This window comes from Camponotus floridanus, unplaced genomic scaffold (genome assembly GCF_003227725.1).
Source record: "Camponotus floridanus strain SB8 unplaced genomic scaffold, Cflo_v7.5 scaffold154, whole genome shotgun sequence".
Taxonomy (NCBI): Eukaryota; Metazoa; Arthropoda; class Insecta; order Hymenoptera; family Formicidae; genus Camponotus; species Camponotus floridanus.
This window is the reverse complement of record NW_020229275.1, coordinates 379842-397455: the sequence shown is the minus strand read 5'-3', so window position 1 is coordinate 397455 and position 17614 is coordinate 379842. Positions and strand designations below refer to the sequence as shown.

The 17614-nt window shown below is 30.0% G+C and overlaps 1 protein-coding gene across 1 annotated transcript; it reads right to left on the bottom strand.

Moving 5' to 3' along the window:
- Positions 1 to 791: 791 nt before the first annotated feature.
- On the bottom strand, positions 792 to 17248 carry LOC105248514 (fatty acid synthase). Its single transcript, XM_025406798.1, is given in 22 exon segments — positions 792 to 1013; positions 1160 to 1440; positions 1485 to 1527; positions 1529 to 1641; positions 1809 to 1855; positions 1857 to 2638; positions 3251 to 3944; positions 4263 to 4504; positions 4637 to 5655; positions 5752 to 6153; positions 6891 to 6933; positions 7124 to 7190; positions 7356 to 7864; positions 7966 to 8295; positions 8555 to 8712; positions 12672 to 12879; positions 13434 to 13721; positions 13920 to 14333; positions 14623 to 14829; positions 14989 to 15239; positions 16379 to 16568; positions 17232 to 17248. Coding segments are annotated over 21 exon segments (6489 nt in total). The 5' UTR covers positions 16548 to 16568; positions 17232 to 17248.
- Positions 17249 to 17614: the final 366 nt, after the last annotated feature.

Below are 17614 nucleotides of genomic sequence, written 5' to 3'. Positions count from 1 at the left end.
CCAGTGTGTCGTTTTTAATTACTTCTTATAATTATATAATGCTTTGTTAATAAGTGATACTACTTCGTCATTGTTCATTATTGTGATATGAGTACCTTCCACGTAATGTATTTGTACTGCACTTTTGGTAACCTAAAAATATTTTTATTTATAAAAATAATCTTAAAAATGACAAAATATTACGCTCTATAATCAAATTCACTTTACGTAGACCATAATCTTCTTCAGGAACAATGATAGGCGCACGTGTGGGTTTTAATAAGATTATAGATGATTTCAGACGTGGCAATGATGTTATATTATAATCTTGTATAGCGATTATATGATCGTAAATCGTTGAACTAAAAGTTTATGATTTTCAACCGTTAATTCAATGATATCCTTGGAAAAGCAAGCAGAAACTAATTCTAATTCTCTTCCCACGTATTGCACTTATTTAGTTTCTTAATGCAAGCTGTAAATAATAATATTGCATAAATACAACAAAATGACAATCTGCACTTTAAACTGAGATAAAATAATATACTTATATTATATTATGTTATTTCATATAATCTAAATCACGTTAAAGAAACTTTACAAAACCTTTGTAATTTAAATTATATAAAATAATATAATAAAATAATCTAATAAAAAATTTAGCTTATTTTATAATTTTAAAGCACATTCTAACAAATTATTTCAAAATTTGTCCTCTTATTCTATTAACTATATACTATCCTATTAATTATACATATATATTTTTAATAATTGACTAACCGTTTTAATGTTAGAATCAAGATACAATTGGATTAAAAAAGTAAAACATTATTTTGTATCTCTTGTTCTATAGTATGATAAAAAAATTTCTTAAGCAAGAATTTTATTTGATCAGGAGCTCCATCTATAAGTATTAAACGTCCAGAGAAATTCTCAGCTTCTAATAATCTCGCTAATTCAATGGCAATTAAAGATCCAAATGAATAACCGATAATTAGAAATTCTTTTCCACTTTGTATTTTCTCCAATACGTGCTGGAAAAATAAGCAAACATATAGAAAACTATATGTAAAAATGGCGCGTATGTATGCGCGTATGCGTATATATAATCAAATTAAGTGCATAACAGTTTATACTATTTAAATAATGATTTCAAACAGATTATAGTATAATTTCGTACAGGCAGAAGATATGCTGCTGATTTCATTACTGACGAAGTAACACCTGGCATATTAAGTACACCATGTTGCAAACATATCGCCGAAGATTTAATTTTCGATCCTATTAGTTTATATACACTTGCACACCCGTCGATTCCTGGTATAAGAAATATTTCACTCCCAGCAACTTTCCTCTCTGTAGCGAGTTTTACACAAATGTCTGGACTCAAGTCTGAATCGTTAAGTTTTCGAGTCAATATTTTTAAACTATCCAAATCATTTACATTAGCTTCTGTTACATCTTCTTGGTACATCTTTCTTGTTCAGTTGTATTTGTTAATTTTCTAAGTTTTGCAAAAGTGAGATTTCGAATATCTTGTGCCGTCAATAAAAATATCGAATTCCCTCTCCAATGTCTGTTTAATCTCCACTGCCATCATTGAATCCATGCCTAGTTCAGCCAGTGACATATTTGGCGCCGCCATGTTTGGATTCTTTAATCCTATTTTAAAAATTAGAGAAAGAATTAAATATTTACACATGATTTTAATCGGATCTTATCTAATCTTGAAACTGCAATATAAGAATTATTAAAATTTATATTTTTTGTAATAAAAACTTATTTTGTATAAGTCAATCTTTTAAATGATATATACTTAATGAATTTACCCATAATGTTTACAACTGCTTTAAATGGATTCGTTGCTTCGCCAGAACCTTTTTTTTTTCTCAGCAACAACCATGCTGCTTACGATTGGCCGCTCTTGTAGCAAGAACACTTCTAATGTGTCCAAGCAGGAGGATATTCCTTGTTGCAATGTACCACCAATAACAAGTTCTTTATCGTCTTCTTGCATATCTGCGACAAGTCCAACATCACCAATCGCGCCCCACTGTATAGCCAAACCATGTAAATCATCTTTCATTCTTCTTTCACAAATTCTTTCCATTACGGAATTTGCCATTCCGTAATTTGTTTGGCCCGCGTTACCTCTTCCGCATGAAACGGAAGAAAAAACGACAAAATGTCGGAGCTTGGGACAAATTGTTCTCGATAATTTGTCCATCCTTTTCGTCGTCCATGCCTTTGATATAAAAGAATCTTTGAATGCTTGTGAGGACTGATTCTTTAATATGTCATCTTTCAACACAACTGCGAGATTGAATATAGCATCCACAGGACCTTGTTCTTCGGCAAATTTCAATATAAATTTACAGTCTTCGTATTTCGAAGTATCAGCAGCTGTAACGATTTGCACATTCACACCGTAAGATTGCCATAATGTTATTCTTGATTGCTGATAACCGTTTTTTATTCCAGTTCGCGAAGTCAATACTAAGTTTCTTGCGCCACGTAAAATTAACCAATCAGTTAATTCTAGACCAAAACCTCCCAGACCACCTATAACGATATAGCATTTGTGTTCCAGGCAATAGTACCGGGGATATGCAAGTATAGCTGCATCCAGTTCATTTTCTCTTTGAACTTTTATCATTATCTGTAAATAATATTATATTATATTTTAAACTGTCAGGAAAAGGAAATAAGAAGAATATATAAAAGATGAGAAGCTATTAGAAAAAACGAAGATTACAGATAAAAACCTGAGAATGAATAAATTGTGAAATAAAATGTAATTGTACAATAAAAAAAAATAGAAAAAAATTTAAAAGAATCGATAAGAAAACCTTTAAAAGAAGGAGAGTTTTTCCAAATAAACGTAAAGAGAAAAGAAGCACAATGGATAACTTTTACATATTATAATACATAGTTAAGAAGATATAATACACCAAAAAAAGCTGTTTAATTTTAAAATCTCTTGATTAAAATATTTACAGTGAAATGTTTACGTCCCAACTTTCAATATTAAGTTTTAATTTAAGGAAAATAGACAGAAATATTCTTAGCATAGAAATATTTGCGTTTCAAAATATAAACAGGAAACAAGAGAGATTTTGATTTATATTAAATATGATATAATTTATATTAAATAATTCTAATATTAAAGATAATACAATAAAAACAAAAATTGTATGCATTTTTTTGAAAATTTAATATTTCAATTTTAATTATATTTTCTTTATTGTACGTGCACTAAAAATGATCATACCTTTCCAATATGCTTTCCAGCAGCCATATATCTAAACGCAGTTTCTATTTCATGCTTTTCAAAAACTTTTCTGCATAACGGTTTGATGGCGCCATTCTTGAAGCCTTCTTTTAATTTATTCCACATTATTGCTTTACTCTCTGGTTCTGCAGAAAATAACTTATCCAATAAAATGCCATGAAAACTAATACCTTTTGAAAATGCAAATATTTCTAGAGGATTATTGGAAACCATATCAAACTTTCCAATCTCGAGAAAACGACCACCCTTTGCTAAGCAACGGACAGACGCTTGCAGTTTCTCTTCAGCTAAAGAATTTAATACGATATTTACTCCGCGACCTTTCGTTCCCTGAATAATCATTTGTTCAAAGCTCGTATCACGAGAGTTTCCGATGTGATCCTCGGGAATAGAGGGAAACGTTTTTCTTATAAAATCTCGTTTCTCGATACTCCCAACCGTCGTAAACACTTCGCAACCCTCGTAAATGGCAAGATGAATAGCAGCTTGACCAACACCTCCCGTACCAGAGTGAATCAACACTTTATCATCTTTTTTCATTTTACCAGTCAAATACAAAGCGTAATAACACGTGCTATATACACAAGGAACCGTCGCAGCGTCTTCCATCGTCCACATGTCAGGTATGATCCAACTAAGATATTTGTCAGTTATGAGAATATTTGTCATTCCTCTGAAAATAATATAATTTAGAAAATCATATAAAAATATATTATGTTAAAATTAAGTAAAAAAAATATTTTTTAAATATTTTTTGTGAATAATATGTAAAGATTAGGTAAAGAATGAAAAGAAGCATATAAGTATAGCAATTTTCTCATTTTTTACTTCATCGAAAACGTTTCTAATTTAAATATACAAAATTTATTTTATTAAGAATATACGTTTAGAGTATTCGTTTATTTTTATTAAGAATATACACATATTATTATAAGATTCTATTCACATACATATTAAGATTTTATCAAGTTTTTCTCTAATATTCACTTACCCTGTTGAACATAATCCCATTATTCTTTTCCCAGTTTTATTAAAACCAGCAAATTCCATTCCAATTAAAGAATTATTATTTCGTTCGGTTGTAATAGATTCAATGGTGAGTCTACCGCTAGCTATCATGACATCTCTAAAATTGATAGATGCATAGACTACTCTTACTAGATTTTCTTCATTATTGTTGACGAAAGATATCCTACTTTGCATCCAACAAAGAGTACTCAGATCACCTCGCACCTGAAATAAGTAAATATAACAAGTTATTTTAAACTTCTTAAAATTAAAGTAAAAAAAATTATTTCTTAATTTATTAAGGGAATTATCACTATTTTCCTAAATATAATAATCCGAATCTTCTTCAAATCGTACCATTTGAGAAACATAAGCACTCTCTACGAGTTTTGGTTCTAATAATGGTAATGGAAAATGTCTGTAAGATCCCCAAATACCGGAACGTATAACATTGATGGGTAAATCCAGCTGTAGCTGCGTCATGTATAACGATTCTTGCAATGAAAAAGCAAGTGCATTTTCATCTTGAATAAATACACTTCTAATCATTTCCCCATCCGATTCTTTTCGCAAACAATTGACAAAACCGAGCAGACCGCATTCGAAGTCTCCTTCTGCGACGATTATAATCCTCGTATTTATGTTGTCATTTTCCACGTTCATGATTGATTTAATTTTATTTACCCATGAGAATTCGCGATTGTTTACATACACAATCTGCTGAATCGTCTTAAAATCTTGTATTTTTCTTAATAATATAATTTTCTTATCGTTGGTGCATTTTTCCAAAATTACTTTTAATCCATAATTGTCCAGACATGAATAATCGTGAATAACATCTAACTCTTCCAATGTCAGAAGAAATCCCATTGGCATTACGGCAGACAATAATTGTTCGTATAAATCATTTCTATTTTTTGTTAAAATTCCGAAACCTATGATCATCAAACAATTTTCATTTTTTGTCAATTTATCAAATTCTATTATAGAAATACTGTCGGGCAAAGAAATATCTTTGAATCGTTCGTTACTCGTTACTATTTTGATATTGTAACATATTTGCGGTAAGTCGTCTAAAATTTTATAAACATGTAAAGAATTTAAATTCTCCGGCATCATTTCGTCGCTACTTTCGATAAATTCAATGATTTTTACGTTTATCAGGTTATGGCACTCAAGTGCAACGTGCACCGACATTCTTATTGCATCTTGCAAAGATGTCACATTGAAATCTCGATGAGCAACAAACTTGTATTCTTCAAAAACGGGATTGGCTACATTTTGTCGACGAGATATAGCTGTAGCTACGAGACCGTGTATTTCTATTCCTCCAGATATCAAAACATCTAAGTGCTTATAATTTTGTACAAGGACTTCTGCGGATATAAAGACAATAGCATATCAAGTATATATTTTTCGAAAAATAATATTCAATTAAATACGTATATAGTTCATAATACTGTAATACTTACGTTTTTTTTCATTTGAAAGTTTTTCAATATATTTTATGTGAGATTTTGGATCGATTACCGCTTTATGAATTTTTGTTGGTACAAAAAGGCTTCTCGAATCCTGCCCTAAAATCATCAACTGTAAGATATTGTCCATAAACGTTATCCAATTGTCATTCCAGGCAATATGACCATTCTTTCCTGTGATTGACGCGCTTCTTAATCCACAAAATTCGCCGGTATATTGATAACCATGAAGTTTCAATTCTTTGTAAATATCTTTTGTATTCATCTCCTCTTTGTCATTGTCATTTCGATCAACAAATGTGCTACATATTTTTTCGTCTTCAATATTGACTGGAATTCGTACTGTTCCAGTGACGACAGCACTCTCTCCTTCGATTATTTCAAATTTGCAACTATCTATAAGAGTACAATTATCAATTTCTTGTATAAATATTTAATTTATAAACGGAAATTGTACTCCATGTTTTATAACGAAATTCTATACTATGTGTTATAATGAGAGGATGTTTTTAACAAAAAATAAATTCCAGCCAGCCTTCAATCGTAGAAAAGAAATACCAATCATAGTACACAATTTGCAAATTAAATAAATAAAAATAAATTTTCATTTTAATGAAAAAGTTCCCATAGCATTATTATTGGTCAGATAAATGCTACTTCTGATATGCATTTGCATAAGAAACTTAGTTATATTGGGTAACCAATAATTTTAATGAATTAGAAAATTAACTTAGCTATGGTATCTTTAAATTGCAATCTTTCAAGCATAGATTTTTAACAATATATTAATTAAAATAGCAAAAATATAAATAAAAATGATATGTATAAAAATTAAATAAATCAACAAAATTAACAATATATTTTTTACTGTAAACTGTTAGCAGAAATTAAAATTTCTTGATTATGTTTACTTTTTCAGCAGAAACAAACTTAATGCAGTAATATATTGCAATTTTTGCTCGAATTTGCTGCTACTTCATTGGCAAACTGTTAATAGTTTGTTTATTAGATACAAATCTTTTCTTAATTTATTTTTTTCAATTGAATTTTTTTGCTTATTCACATTTTGTCTTAAAAAATTTTTATCTTTTTATATATCTATATCATAAAATTATTTTAATTGTACAAGTTACCTTTTTGTATCATAAGAGTTAAATCGATTGGATTTTGTTTCGACTGTAGAACGTAAAAAATTGACATTTTCAAATACAATTGGTACATCGAGATAATTTTGCTTTTCTAACCAGCCAATCATTTGCCATATCAGAAAAAGATATCCTGTAGCCGGTAATAAATTTTTTTTATTAACGACATGCCCAGTCAAATATGAAAATTCTTCCTCGAGTAAATTAATGGTAACAATTACTTCCCCAATATCAAGTTTTGTTTGTCTGAAATAATGACATACATACCAATCTTCGGAATGATCCCATCTGTAAAACGTGTTATTAATTTAAAAATATATAAATATTAGCCTTATTAGCGTTTAACGTCGTTAAAAATAATGCAAATTAATTTTCCGTCTTTTTAAATTCTGCTATTTTTTTGGTAATAAATATAACGTTGAAGGATCTTATGTTATATTAAGCAAAATTTACCTTATAAGATGAGAAATCATCGGTGTATTACGACTCACAGGAAACTTAACTTGTGGATATAAATTTGCAATTTGTAGCTGTAATCCTGCATTATAAAGTTTTCCAATTGCGTGTAAGAATATCTCAACGTTTGGTTTGTGAGAAAATTCGTATAACGCGACATTTGTCACAGTTGCATTTAATGAATCATTAAGAATGTATTGTAGAATGTCGTGCGGCGCTATCTCAATCGTCACCGCGTCATTTGGAATAAAACGCATAGCTTCTGAAAATTCTACTGAAGTTAATAGGCTATTTGTATAATATTTTGCTAGATACGAAATATTTGGAGATATGCTGAACCATTCATAGGATTTGTCCAACATGTTCAACCACTTTGAGCTCGGAGAGGCTTCCTGAGGCAATATCTTATTCAGGTAATCCAAAAGTTTAACTCTCGCAGGCTCGACGTAACGACTATGAAAAGGTATATGTCCAAAGGAAATTTCTTTTACAGAAATGTTGTCATTCTAAATAGAAATAAATTTCTTTTAATAAATTCATTTTTTATTTAATTCAACCTAATTATGAACATAGATATATTATTTGTACTTTTTAAGTCTTTCCGAACCTGTAGTTTAGCGAGGAATGCTCTTATAGAGCTTGTTGGTCCACTCACAATATAATTATGCGAACTATTACAACAAGCTACATCGATATCCGATGGACACATATCCTTTATAGTTTCTAAATTAATTTCTAAATCTAAATTAATTTCAGCCATCAAGCCACCTTTTATTTTTGACTCAAGAAATGCTAAACCGACATAATAAGCCAACATGATGGTTTTTTCGGCCGTCAAGCATCCATCGGCATATCCACAAACCAATTCGCCAATGGAATGACCCATTATTACATCAGGAGTGATACCAATACTTCTTAAAAGATCAACTATTCCGATCTGTAATATATGTAATTTTTTTTTTATATATTTTAACACTTTCTATTTTTCTTTTAAATAAAATAATATTTTAAAATATTACTATAAATTTAACTTTCTGCATACAATTATGTAACATATGAAAGGCTCTTTTTAATTTCAATTCTTTTACAAGAATTTTGAGTTTTTTATGAAATACTGATCATTTTAAAGATACGGCGTTTCATTAGATAATACAAAAAAATTCCGCAATATATAGACGATATATTTTTGTTCGTACCTGTAATCCAATAAGGCTTACAAATAAATTGACTACGTTATCAAGCATATTGTCGTTATTTAATAGAATCTCTGTGACAAATATCTTATAAGGTTTCAAAACAGTATCGCATTTTTGGATTGATTTAGCGAATACTGGAAATTCCATTAAAGCTCGACCTATATACATATATGTATCAATATTTGAAAGAACATAATTATATATTAAATAACGTTGTCGATAAATTATTTTAAATAATGTAATATTTTTATACAGGGTGTCTGAAAACTTTTTGCGATCTCAAAGGAGCGATGATTGTGTAAGCGCGCGGCGAAGGCTTCTCCTCAATCATCGCTTCACCGCGCGCCGCCATTATGTTATAGTGAGACCGCCTTCGCCGCCGCGCGCTTCTAGGCACGCGCATTGGCCAATTTTCTTTAAGTAATTTTTCGTTATTTATTGCAAATATCGCCAAACAGTAGAGGGCCTTTCTTCTTAATTTGAGCCAATCTATCTTTACACTTCGGGACCACCAAAAGTTTTCAGACATCCTGTATAAATAATATATACATATATATATATATATATATATATATATATATATATATACAGGGTGGGGCATTTATCTTGAGACAAGATAATATCTCAATTGGAGTCGATTATTTTGAAAAAAGTTTTAGACAAAAGTTGTATGGTTTCAAGGGGGACATAAGATGGTGTTATTAGTTTGATCTTAAAGAGCCATCTGAAGGACACGCGAAGGTCAGCTCCAACTTTTTAAATGGGACACCCTATATGCTTTTGCATATTCTTGTAGCTCATCTCAAGAGCTTTCCAAAACACTATAATTAAGTTAGTTTTCATTAAGTACTTTCCAAGTTATGAGGCTTGAAATCATTTTTTAATTTTACATAAACCGTAAAATATCTTGTAAAATATTCATTTTTCTTTTACCCTATCTTAATACTTTTATGTATAAAATAAGGAGAGGAATCAATTGGTGTAAAGAAAAGACATAGTTATTTTTAAGAAAAAATATGTAATTGTTAATTGCAAATTACATTTTTTTTTTCGAAACAACTATGAGTTTTCTTTACACCAATTGATTTTTCTAATTATTTTGTACATAAAAGTATTAAGGTAAAATAATCGAAAAATGAATATTTTACAAGATATTTTACGGTTTATGTAAAATTAAAAAATGATTTCAAGCCTCATAACTTGGAAAATACTTAATGAAAACTAATTTAATTATAGTGTTTTGGAAAGCTCTTGAGATGAACTACAAGAATATGCAAAAGCATATAGGGTGTCCCATTTAAAAAGTTGGAGCTGACCTTCGCGTGTTCTTCAGGTGGCTCTTCAAGATCAAACTAATGACACCATCTTATGTCCCCTTTGAAACCATACAACTTCTGTCTAAAACTTTTTTCAAAATAATCGACTCCAATCGAGATATTATCTTGTCTCAAGATAAATGCCCCACCCTGTATATATATATATATATATATGTATATGTATATATTATTATATATATTATATAATAATATATACATATATATATATATATATATAGGTTATACATATATATATATATATTATATATATGTATATATTATTATATATATTATTATATATATATTATTATATATATATATATATATATACAGGGTGTCCGTAGATTTTCGACCAAAATGAAATAAATAAGTAGATTGGCTCGAATTAAGAAGGAATGACCTGTATTGTTTTGGGATTGTCGCAATAATTAACGAAATATTAAATAAAACAGATCGGCCAATCTGCGTGAATAAAAGCGCCCGGCGACGAGAGTCGTCCCACCGTAATCTGATACTACGAGCGCGGCGAAGCGGTGGGCGGGTCGCTCTCCGAGACATGATGGTGGTTTGCGATATATCGCAATACCGCGCCGAAAAATGACCCGTCCCCCCTTTTCGTGGCGAGAAAATGATGCGCTATCATTTCCACACCACCTTGCGGTAGATAGCATGGTGCGCTTTTTTTTATAGTGGTTTCCCCCATAGGCCTATTCCACTCTCAATTTAAAAATTATTCAAAATGCCATTTACTATACGCTGAATATATCGTAAATGTAAAAAATTAATGGACAGTACCTCTACAAAAATTGATTCGTGATTGAAAATCCCTCGATAAAATGTATTGCACACGTTGATAATGTGATACGATGATAAAATTCTTCAAGAATCCTTTCTTCATCTCGTACACGAAGACGCACTGCTGGACCGGTTATCCCGATATTATGCACGACACTCAGTTTCACATAATTATTGCACAACACGTAAAATTGTACGGCCACTTGGTTTTCGTGCACGCCCGAGAAATGATTCCATGTAAATTGCGGCCGCACGATAAGTATTTTCTCCCGCTAGTCCGTATGCCACAATCATATCCGTATATTCCTGCAGAGTACACTTCATTTTCTCTGTTAATTTACTACGCAAACACAAGATTTTTATTAAAACGTCTTGGCTCTCGCACGCTGTTACCAGACTGCGTACGCCAGCAGCACGCAACTACAGCTGACAGCTGAGCGGACTGTGAGTGTAAGCGTAGTGTGAGTTCGACGCCTGCGCACTATGATTACACTCACAGTCCGCTCAGCTGTCAGCTGTAGTTGCGTGCTGCTGGCGTACGCAGTCTGGTAACAGCGTGCGAGAGCTAAGACGTTTTAATAAAAATCTTGTGTTTGCGTAGTAAATTAACAGAGAAAATGAAGTGTACTCTGCAGGAATATACGGATATGATTGTGGCATACGGACTAGCGGGAGAAAATACTTATCGTGCGGCCGCAATTTACATGGAATCATTTCTCGGGCGTGCACGAAAACCAAGTGGCCGTACAATTTTACGTGTTGTGCAATAATTATGTGAAACTGAGTGTCATGCATAATATCGGGATAACCGGTCCAGCAGTGCGTCTTCGTGTACGAGATGAAGAAAGGATTCTTGAAGAATTTTATCATCGTATCACATTATCAACGTGTGCAATACATTTTATCGAGGGATTTTCAATCACGAATCAATTTTTGTAGAGGTACTGTCCATTAATTTTTTACGATATATTCAGCGTACAGTAAATGGCATTTTGAATAATTTTTAAATTGAGAGTGGAATAGGCCTATGGGGGAAACCACTATAAAAAAAGCGCACCATGCTATCTTCCACAAGGTAGTGTGGAAATGATAGCGCATCATTTTCTCGCCACGAAAAGGGGAGACGGGTCATTTTTCGGCGCGGTATTGCAATATATCGCAAACCACCATCATGTCTCGGAGAGCGACCCGCCCACCACTTCGCCGCGCTCGTAGTATCGGATTACGGTGGGACGATTCTCGTCGCCGCGCGCTTTTACTCACGCAGATTGGCCGATCTTTTTTATTTAATATTTCGTTAATTATTGCGACAATCCCAAAACAATACAGGTCATTCCTTCTTAATTCGAGCCAATCTACTTATTTATTTCATTAAGGTCAAAAATCGACGGACACCCTGTATATATATATATACGTAAATGAAATTCCTAGAAACAGTTTACCTATGTTTTGCACACGCTTTCTATAGTAGTTCTATATCATTATTATATTTTACAATAGTTTACTTCGTATCAAAGAATAGACTTTTTACATCTAAATGTAACTTAAGCAATTATTTTTAATAAAATTTTACAAACTAAAAATATTATAATTGTTAATTTTTTATTGTATATAAGAATGTATATGTATGTATAATTTGAAAATCGTTAAATGTTAATTGCAAATAAACTTAATAATAATTATTATATTGTTGCGCGCTCGCGTCGCTACGACTCTTCCGTTGTCTGGATCCCGTAGTCAAGAAGATTGTTTAAAAACAACAATGGTCAGCTGAGTCGGAAGATAGCTATCCGCACGTGTTTTATACGAGCCATTACTAAGTTTTGTTATTAATCTGTTGTTCATGTGTGTTCTGTGTTTCGCATTAAAGTTCTTATGTTCTCTAAAAGTGTCTTATTATTACTCGCGGTCTGAGAGTGCCAGTGGTCCGCTAATCCGCGCTTCGATATAACTCGAAGCCCTCGCCCTGGGCGTAACAATATTGTATATATTTGATTTATACTTGCCCATGTTAAGACACTGAGATCCAATTCCAGAAAATATAAAGCAAATCGGTTTTTTCGTATATAAGTTGCGTCTCCTTTTAATTATTGCTTTATCAGTTATTTTGGATCCAGCAATTATATATCCTCTGTAGAGATGATCTTTTGTATTGCTGTTATGAATATGATGCAGAAGAGATATATATTCTACATCTACTGCCCGATTCTGTATCTATAAAGATATATTAATTATAATATAATATAATTGTAAAAGTATAATTATCTTATAGCATTTTAATAGATTATTCTTCTTTAAAGTTAATTATAATTAATTTATTGTTAGTTAAGCAAATGTTTTATATATTTAATTTTGAAAAATCTTAGTGCTTTTAAATATTCTATAATTTATTTTATTGTCATGTTGAAAATTATGTAGTCACTTTATCCAACTAGATATATTAAAAGATGCATTTCGAGAAGAATCGATTTTAATATATCTTACAATTGACTTGTTCATATAATATTCTACTCTTTTTCCGCGTTTTTATTGACTAAAACCAATTTAAAACTATCTATATAACTTTTATATTTAGATCTCATTATTAAAATTAGTATTTTAATACGTGATTAATATACTTTAATTAAATATAATTTACTTATTATATTAACGATGATTTTTTTAAATTCTTTATATAAAGAATTTTTTAAATCATTTTTACCTTTTATTTCGTACTAATATATTTTTTATTTTTTGTATTAAATTATTTTGTAGTAATATATACTTACGTCATTTAACATGATTTTAACTGCTTCTTCGGTATGTCCAGATATAACTACAAGCTTAGGTAAATTATTATTTGTTTCATTAACTTTAATTTTCGGATTTGATTTCAATAATATATGGGAATTAGCACCACCAAATCCGAAAGAATTAATACCGACGTAGCCACCCTTCCATTCTGTCGGTTCAGTAACTATTTTTACTCTTCCTTCAATGATAGCAGTCATATTCTTTCGTGGATGTTTTAAATGTATAGTAGGAGGAATTATACCAGTTTCCATCGCTATTAAAACCTTTACAAAGGAAATATATTTATTATAATACACATATATAATAATATCTTAGTTTTATAATTATAATAAATAATCAATAAATAATAATTATAATGAATAATCAAAAATTACAGATAGAAAAAATACATAAGTTTACATGTAGCATTAAATTACATAGATGTTTCAACTCCATTTTGTAAACCTTTGTTGTAAATTTACCTTTGCAATTTGGCAATGGCCGCTAACGGGTTCAGAATGTCCAATATTCGATTTTACTGAACCCATTAATAGAGGAAAATCTCTTTTGATGCATAAAGCTTCGTCGACTGCTTGAAGCTCTATGGGATCGCCGGCTACAGTGCCAGTTGCATGAGCTTCTAGGTAAGACAGCTCACGAGGCGAAACGTTACATTCTTTGTAAAATTCTTCCAATAATAATTTTTGTTTATCCAATGATGGAAAAGTAATTCCTTCTTCCTTAAAACCATCGCAATTGACTTTACCATAAATAAAAGTCGCATAGATTCTTCTTGCATCCTTTGCTTTTTGCAAGAACATTACTGTAGCCGCTACGCATGTAACCGGTACCTTCTTCATCGTAAGGTTTACAGTAGCCATGGGCGGATAAAACTCCTAAAATAATATTAATAATTTATTCGATTGAATATGAAAAATGTAATTTACTTTTTTATTCTCGGTGTCTTATTTAATTTCTCAGATATTTGAAAAGTTTGATAAATATGTTAAATAAGCGAATCAGTTATATTGGTATATTTTGAAAAGAGAAACTATTAGATCGAATATATTGTATTAATTAATGCATCAATAAATAACTTGAACCATTTAACACTCTCGAATACAACATCTTTGATCATAGTAATATTATTTTTGATATACCCAGAAGATAAAACTGTTGAGTTACTTGAGGATAAATGCACAAATTGACACTAGCGACAATAGCTGCATCGCAATATTCAGATCGAATCAAATTGTAAGCTTCCACCATAGCGAAATGGCTCGAGCTACATGCAGTATCAACATTATACGATGGTCCAGTAACGTTGAGCCAGTAAGAAATTCTATTTGCTAACATACTTTTACTGCAACCAAGTATCGGTAATCCAGCAACCTAATTACGATACAGTTTTTATATTAAAAATATTTTTTTACAATATCCTTGTTTATACATACGTTCATACAGATTTAAGAATACATATTTTTCTTATCGATTTTGAATAATTAAATTATTGACATACATGAGTCTGGAATAGTAAAATTATTAACATACATGAGACTTTTCGTATATTGTTTTGAGACTTGAATCAGACATGGACATTGCTGTGATAACTCCCGTCCTTGTTCCCTGCAGTTCTGCAGGATTGACGCCTGCGTCAATGATTGCTGCATAGGTGTTTTCGAGCAATATTCTAGTTCCAGGATCATGGGTATGAGCTTCTTCGATCGACATATTAAAAAATTTTGCATCAAATTTTGCTATATTGTTGATTTTTCCTATTCGAGGAGGCACTTTATAGGTACCTGTCAAATTTAAAACGATTTATATGAAAATAATATATTTAAATCATAAATAAGAACAGCATTCTTAAAGATGGACAAGATATTTTTAAGGATAAACGACATTTTTTGATTATTGTTGCATTTTAACATTAAATGCAAGAAACTTTCTAACATGTTATAATAAAATGGATTTATATAAGTATAAATTGCATATAGAATATTAATTATCAATTTTAATGTTATAAGTAAACCGTATAGATATTGTAAATTCGTGAGTATCATTAATACATGTTTTAGGAGATATAAAAAAAATATTATCTTTTTAAATATAAAAGATAAAATATTTATATCTCCTAAAACATGTAATGCAACATCTTTTTAAATAAAGAATAATGATATTCTTACCCAGGAAAAAAGTTTATACATATAATCATATACATAATTATATATAAAATTATGTATAAAATATATCTACATCATATATATGTATGTATACCTATATACATATATATGTTTTCTTACTCTTGTACTCTGCTGCTTATATACAGAAAAAAAATAAGAAAGAATAATTGATGAATAATTAAAAAAATCATTTTTTCATTCCTTCTTTTAGGAAAAATGTGATTTGAAGAAATAAAAAGGTCTTATGTGTAGTCAACTTTTTCTTTTTATATAATTATATATAGATCTGTTAGTTTCTTATATATTTATTTTAATCTTTTAATCTCTCTTTTAAGTAAAAACGTACAATCTTAAGAATAGGCAGCGAAGATATAAAAAGAAAGATATATAAAAGAAAAGAATACTACTTTTAACGCCACATCCCGGCTTATTATCATTGGTCGAACTAATCAGAGAATTCGCAGTCTAGTGAGATTAAATAATAAATATTTAACCAATAGAAGACTCGAGTCTGTCGCTATACACAACAAGATTATTTATCCTCAATACTTTTCCACAATTTTATTTATTTTTTATGTAAAAATTTTAATTATTTTCTAAATTATTCTTTATTTTTGTATATAGAAATAGAGAGTTACAAGAAACTTAGATCGATATATATATACTTTAACTTATTTTCTTATTTATTTAATTTATTATATATTATTGTGTAAACTTTTTCCCAAGATAGAGAAAAAAAATTTGAGAAAAAATATTACAGTTGGTCCAGCGATGATCTTTCGAACCAAGATCCATTTTATTTAACAGATTGTCCTGAAATTCTTTCATATTATCACAATTTGGAAATCGTCCAGCGATACCAGAGATAACTATTTCTTCCTCCGCATCAACGCTGATATATGGATTGAATCGTTTATTATTATCCATTTTCTACAAATTCTAATAAATCTGAAAAAAGATATTAAAATTTTATTTCAAAATTATATATGTATAATTAGAAAGACAGAAAATAAAATAATTAAAGAACATTCTAACAACATAAAATTGCACGAAAGCAATCTTTCGATAATAAGCAAACATAAATTAGAACATAGTCACGACTTCGATTAGTCTAAACCGGTTATTCTACATAATGAAAGACATGTGAGAAAGAGAGAAATTGCTGAAATGTTTTTTATTAAGAAATTTGACAACACGATTAACTTACAAAAGGACACTGAGAATTTAAACAATCTTCACGACAGACTAAAATAAAAGCCGTTTAGTCTTTCTTTGCATGAGTGATCGAGAGGTTGACATGACAGGGAAAAAATCTTTCTGACACAGTAATCTCTCTCATAATGCCAGTTTACTAAGATACTGTATGTATATAATTTCTCTCTTTCCGTTCACACTTATTGTAATTTATTTACTGTTTATATTTGGAATTTTAGTTAACTTGATAAGGACCAAAACCCATGGTCGAAACGTTCTGACACATTATTAACCAATAAATTGCTAGTGTGGTCGAATTATATTAAGTTTTTTGAATAAAATAATCTTTGAAATAATTTACTCAAAAATTGAAAAAGAATATATACAGAAAAGAACAAGAGAAGAATTTATACTCACCACATTCAAAAATTTAAAAAAATTTTTTATAAAAGCAGTGCTTGGCGATTCTAATAAAAACACAACTTTGCAAAACTGATTACTACAGTGACTCAAATCATGGAACAAAACGCGTTTTATTAACGTCTTTTTCAACTGTAATATAAATCAGATATGAATGTATAACTTGTGTGACAAATCAATATATAAGCTTCAATCGGAAAATTTAACAGGAAAATGTGTGGATTGTATAATCAGTGTAATTTTACAATTAAAATAAAATCTACATATGCATTATGTCACAAAGTTTAACGAAAGCGCAAAGTAGAAATACGCAGTTTAAAATACGCTAATAGTTTAAAAAACATATTAATGCGATTATTGCGATAAACTAATTTGTGGTT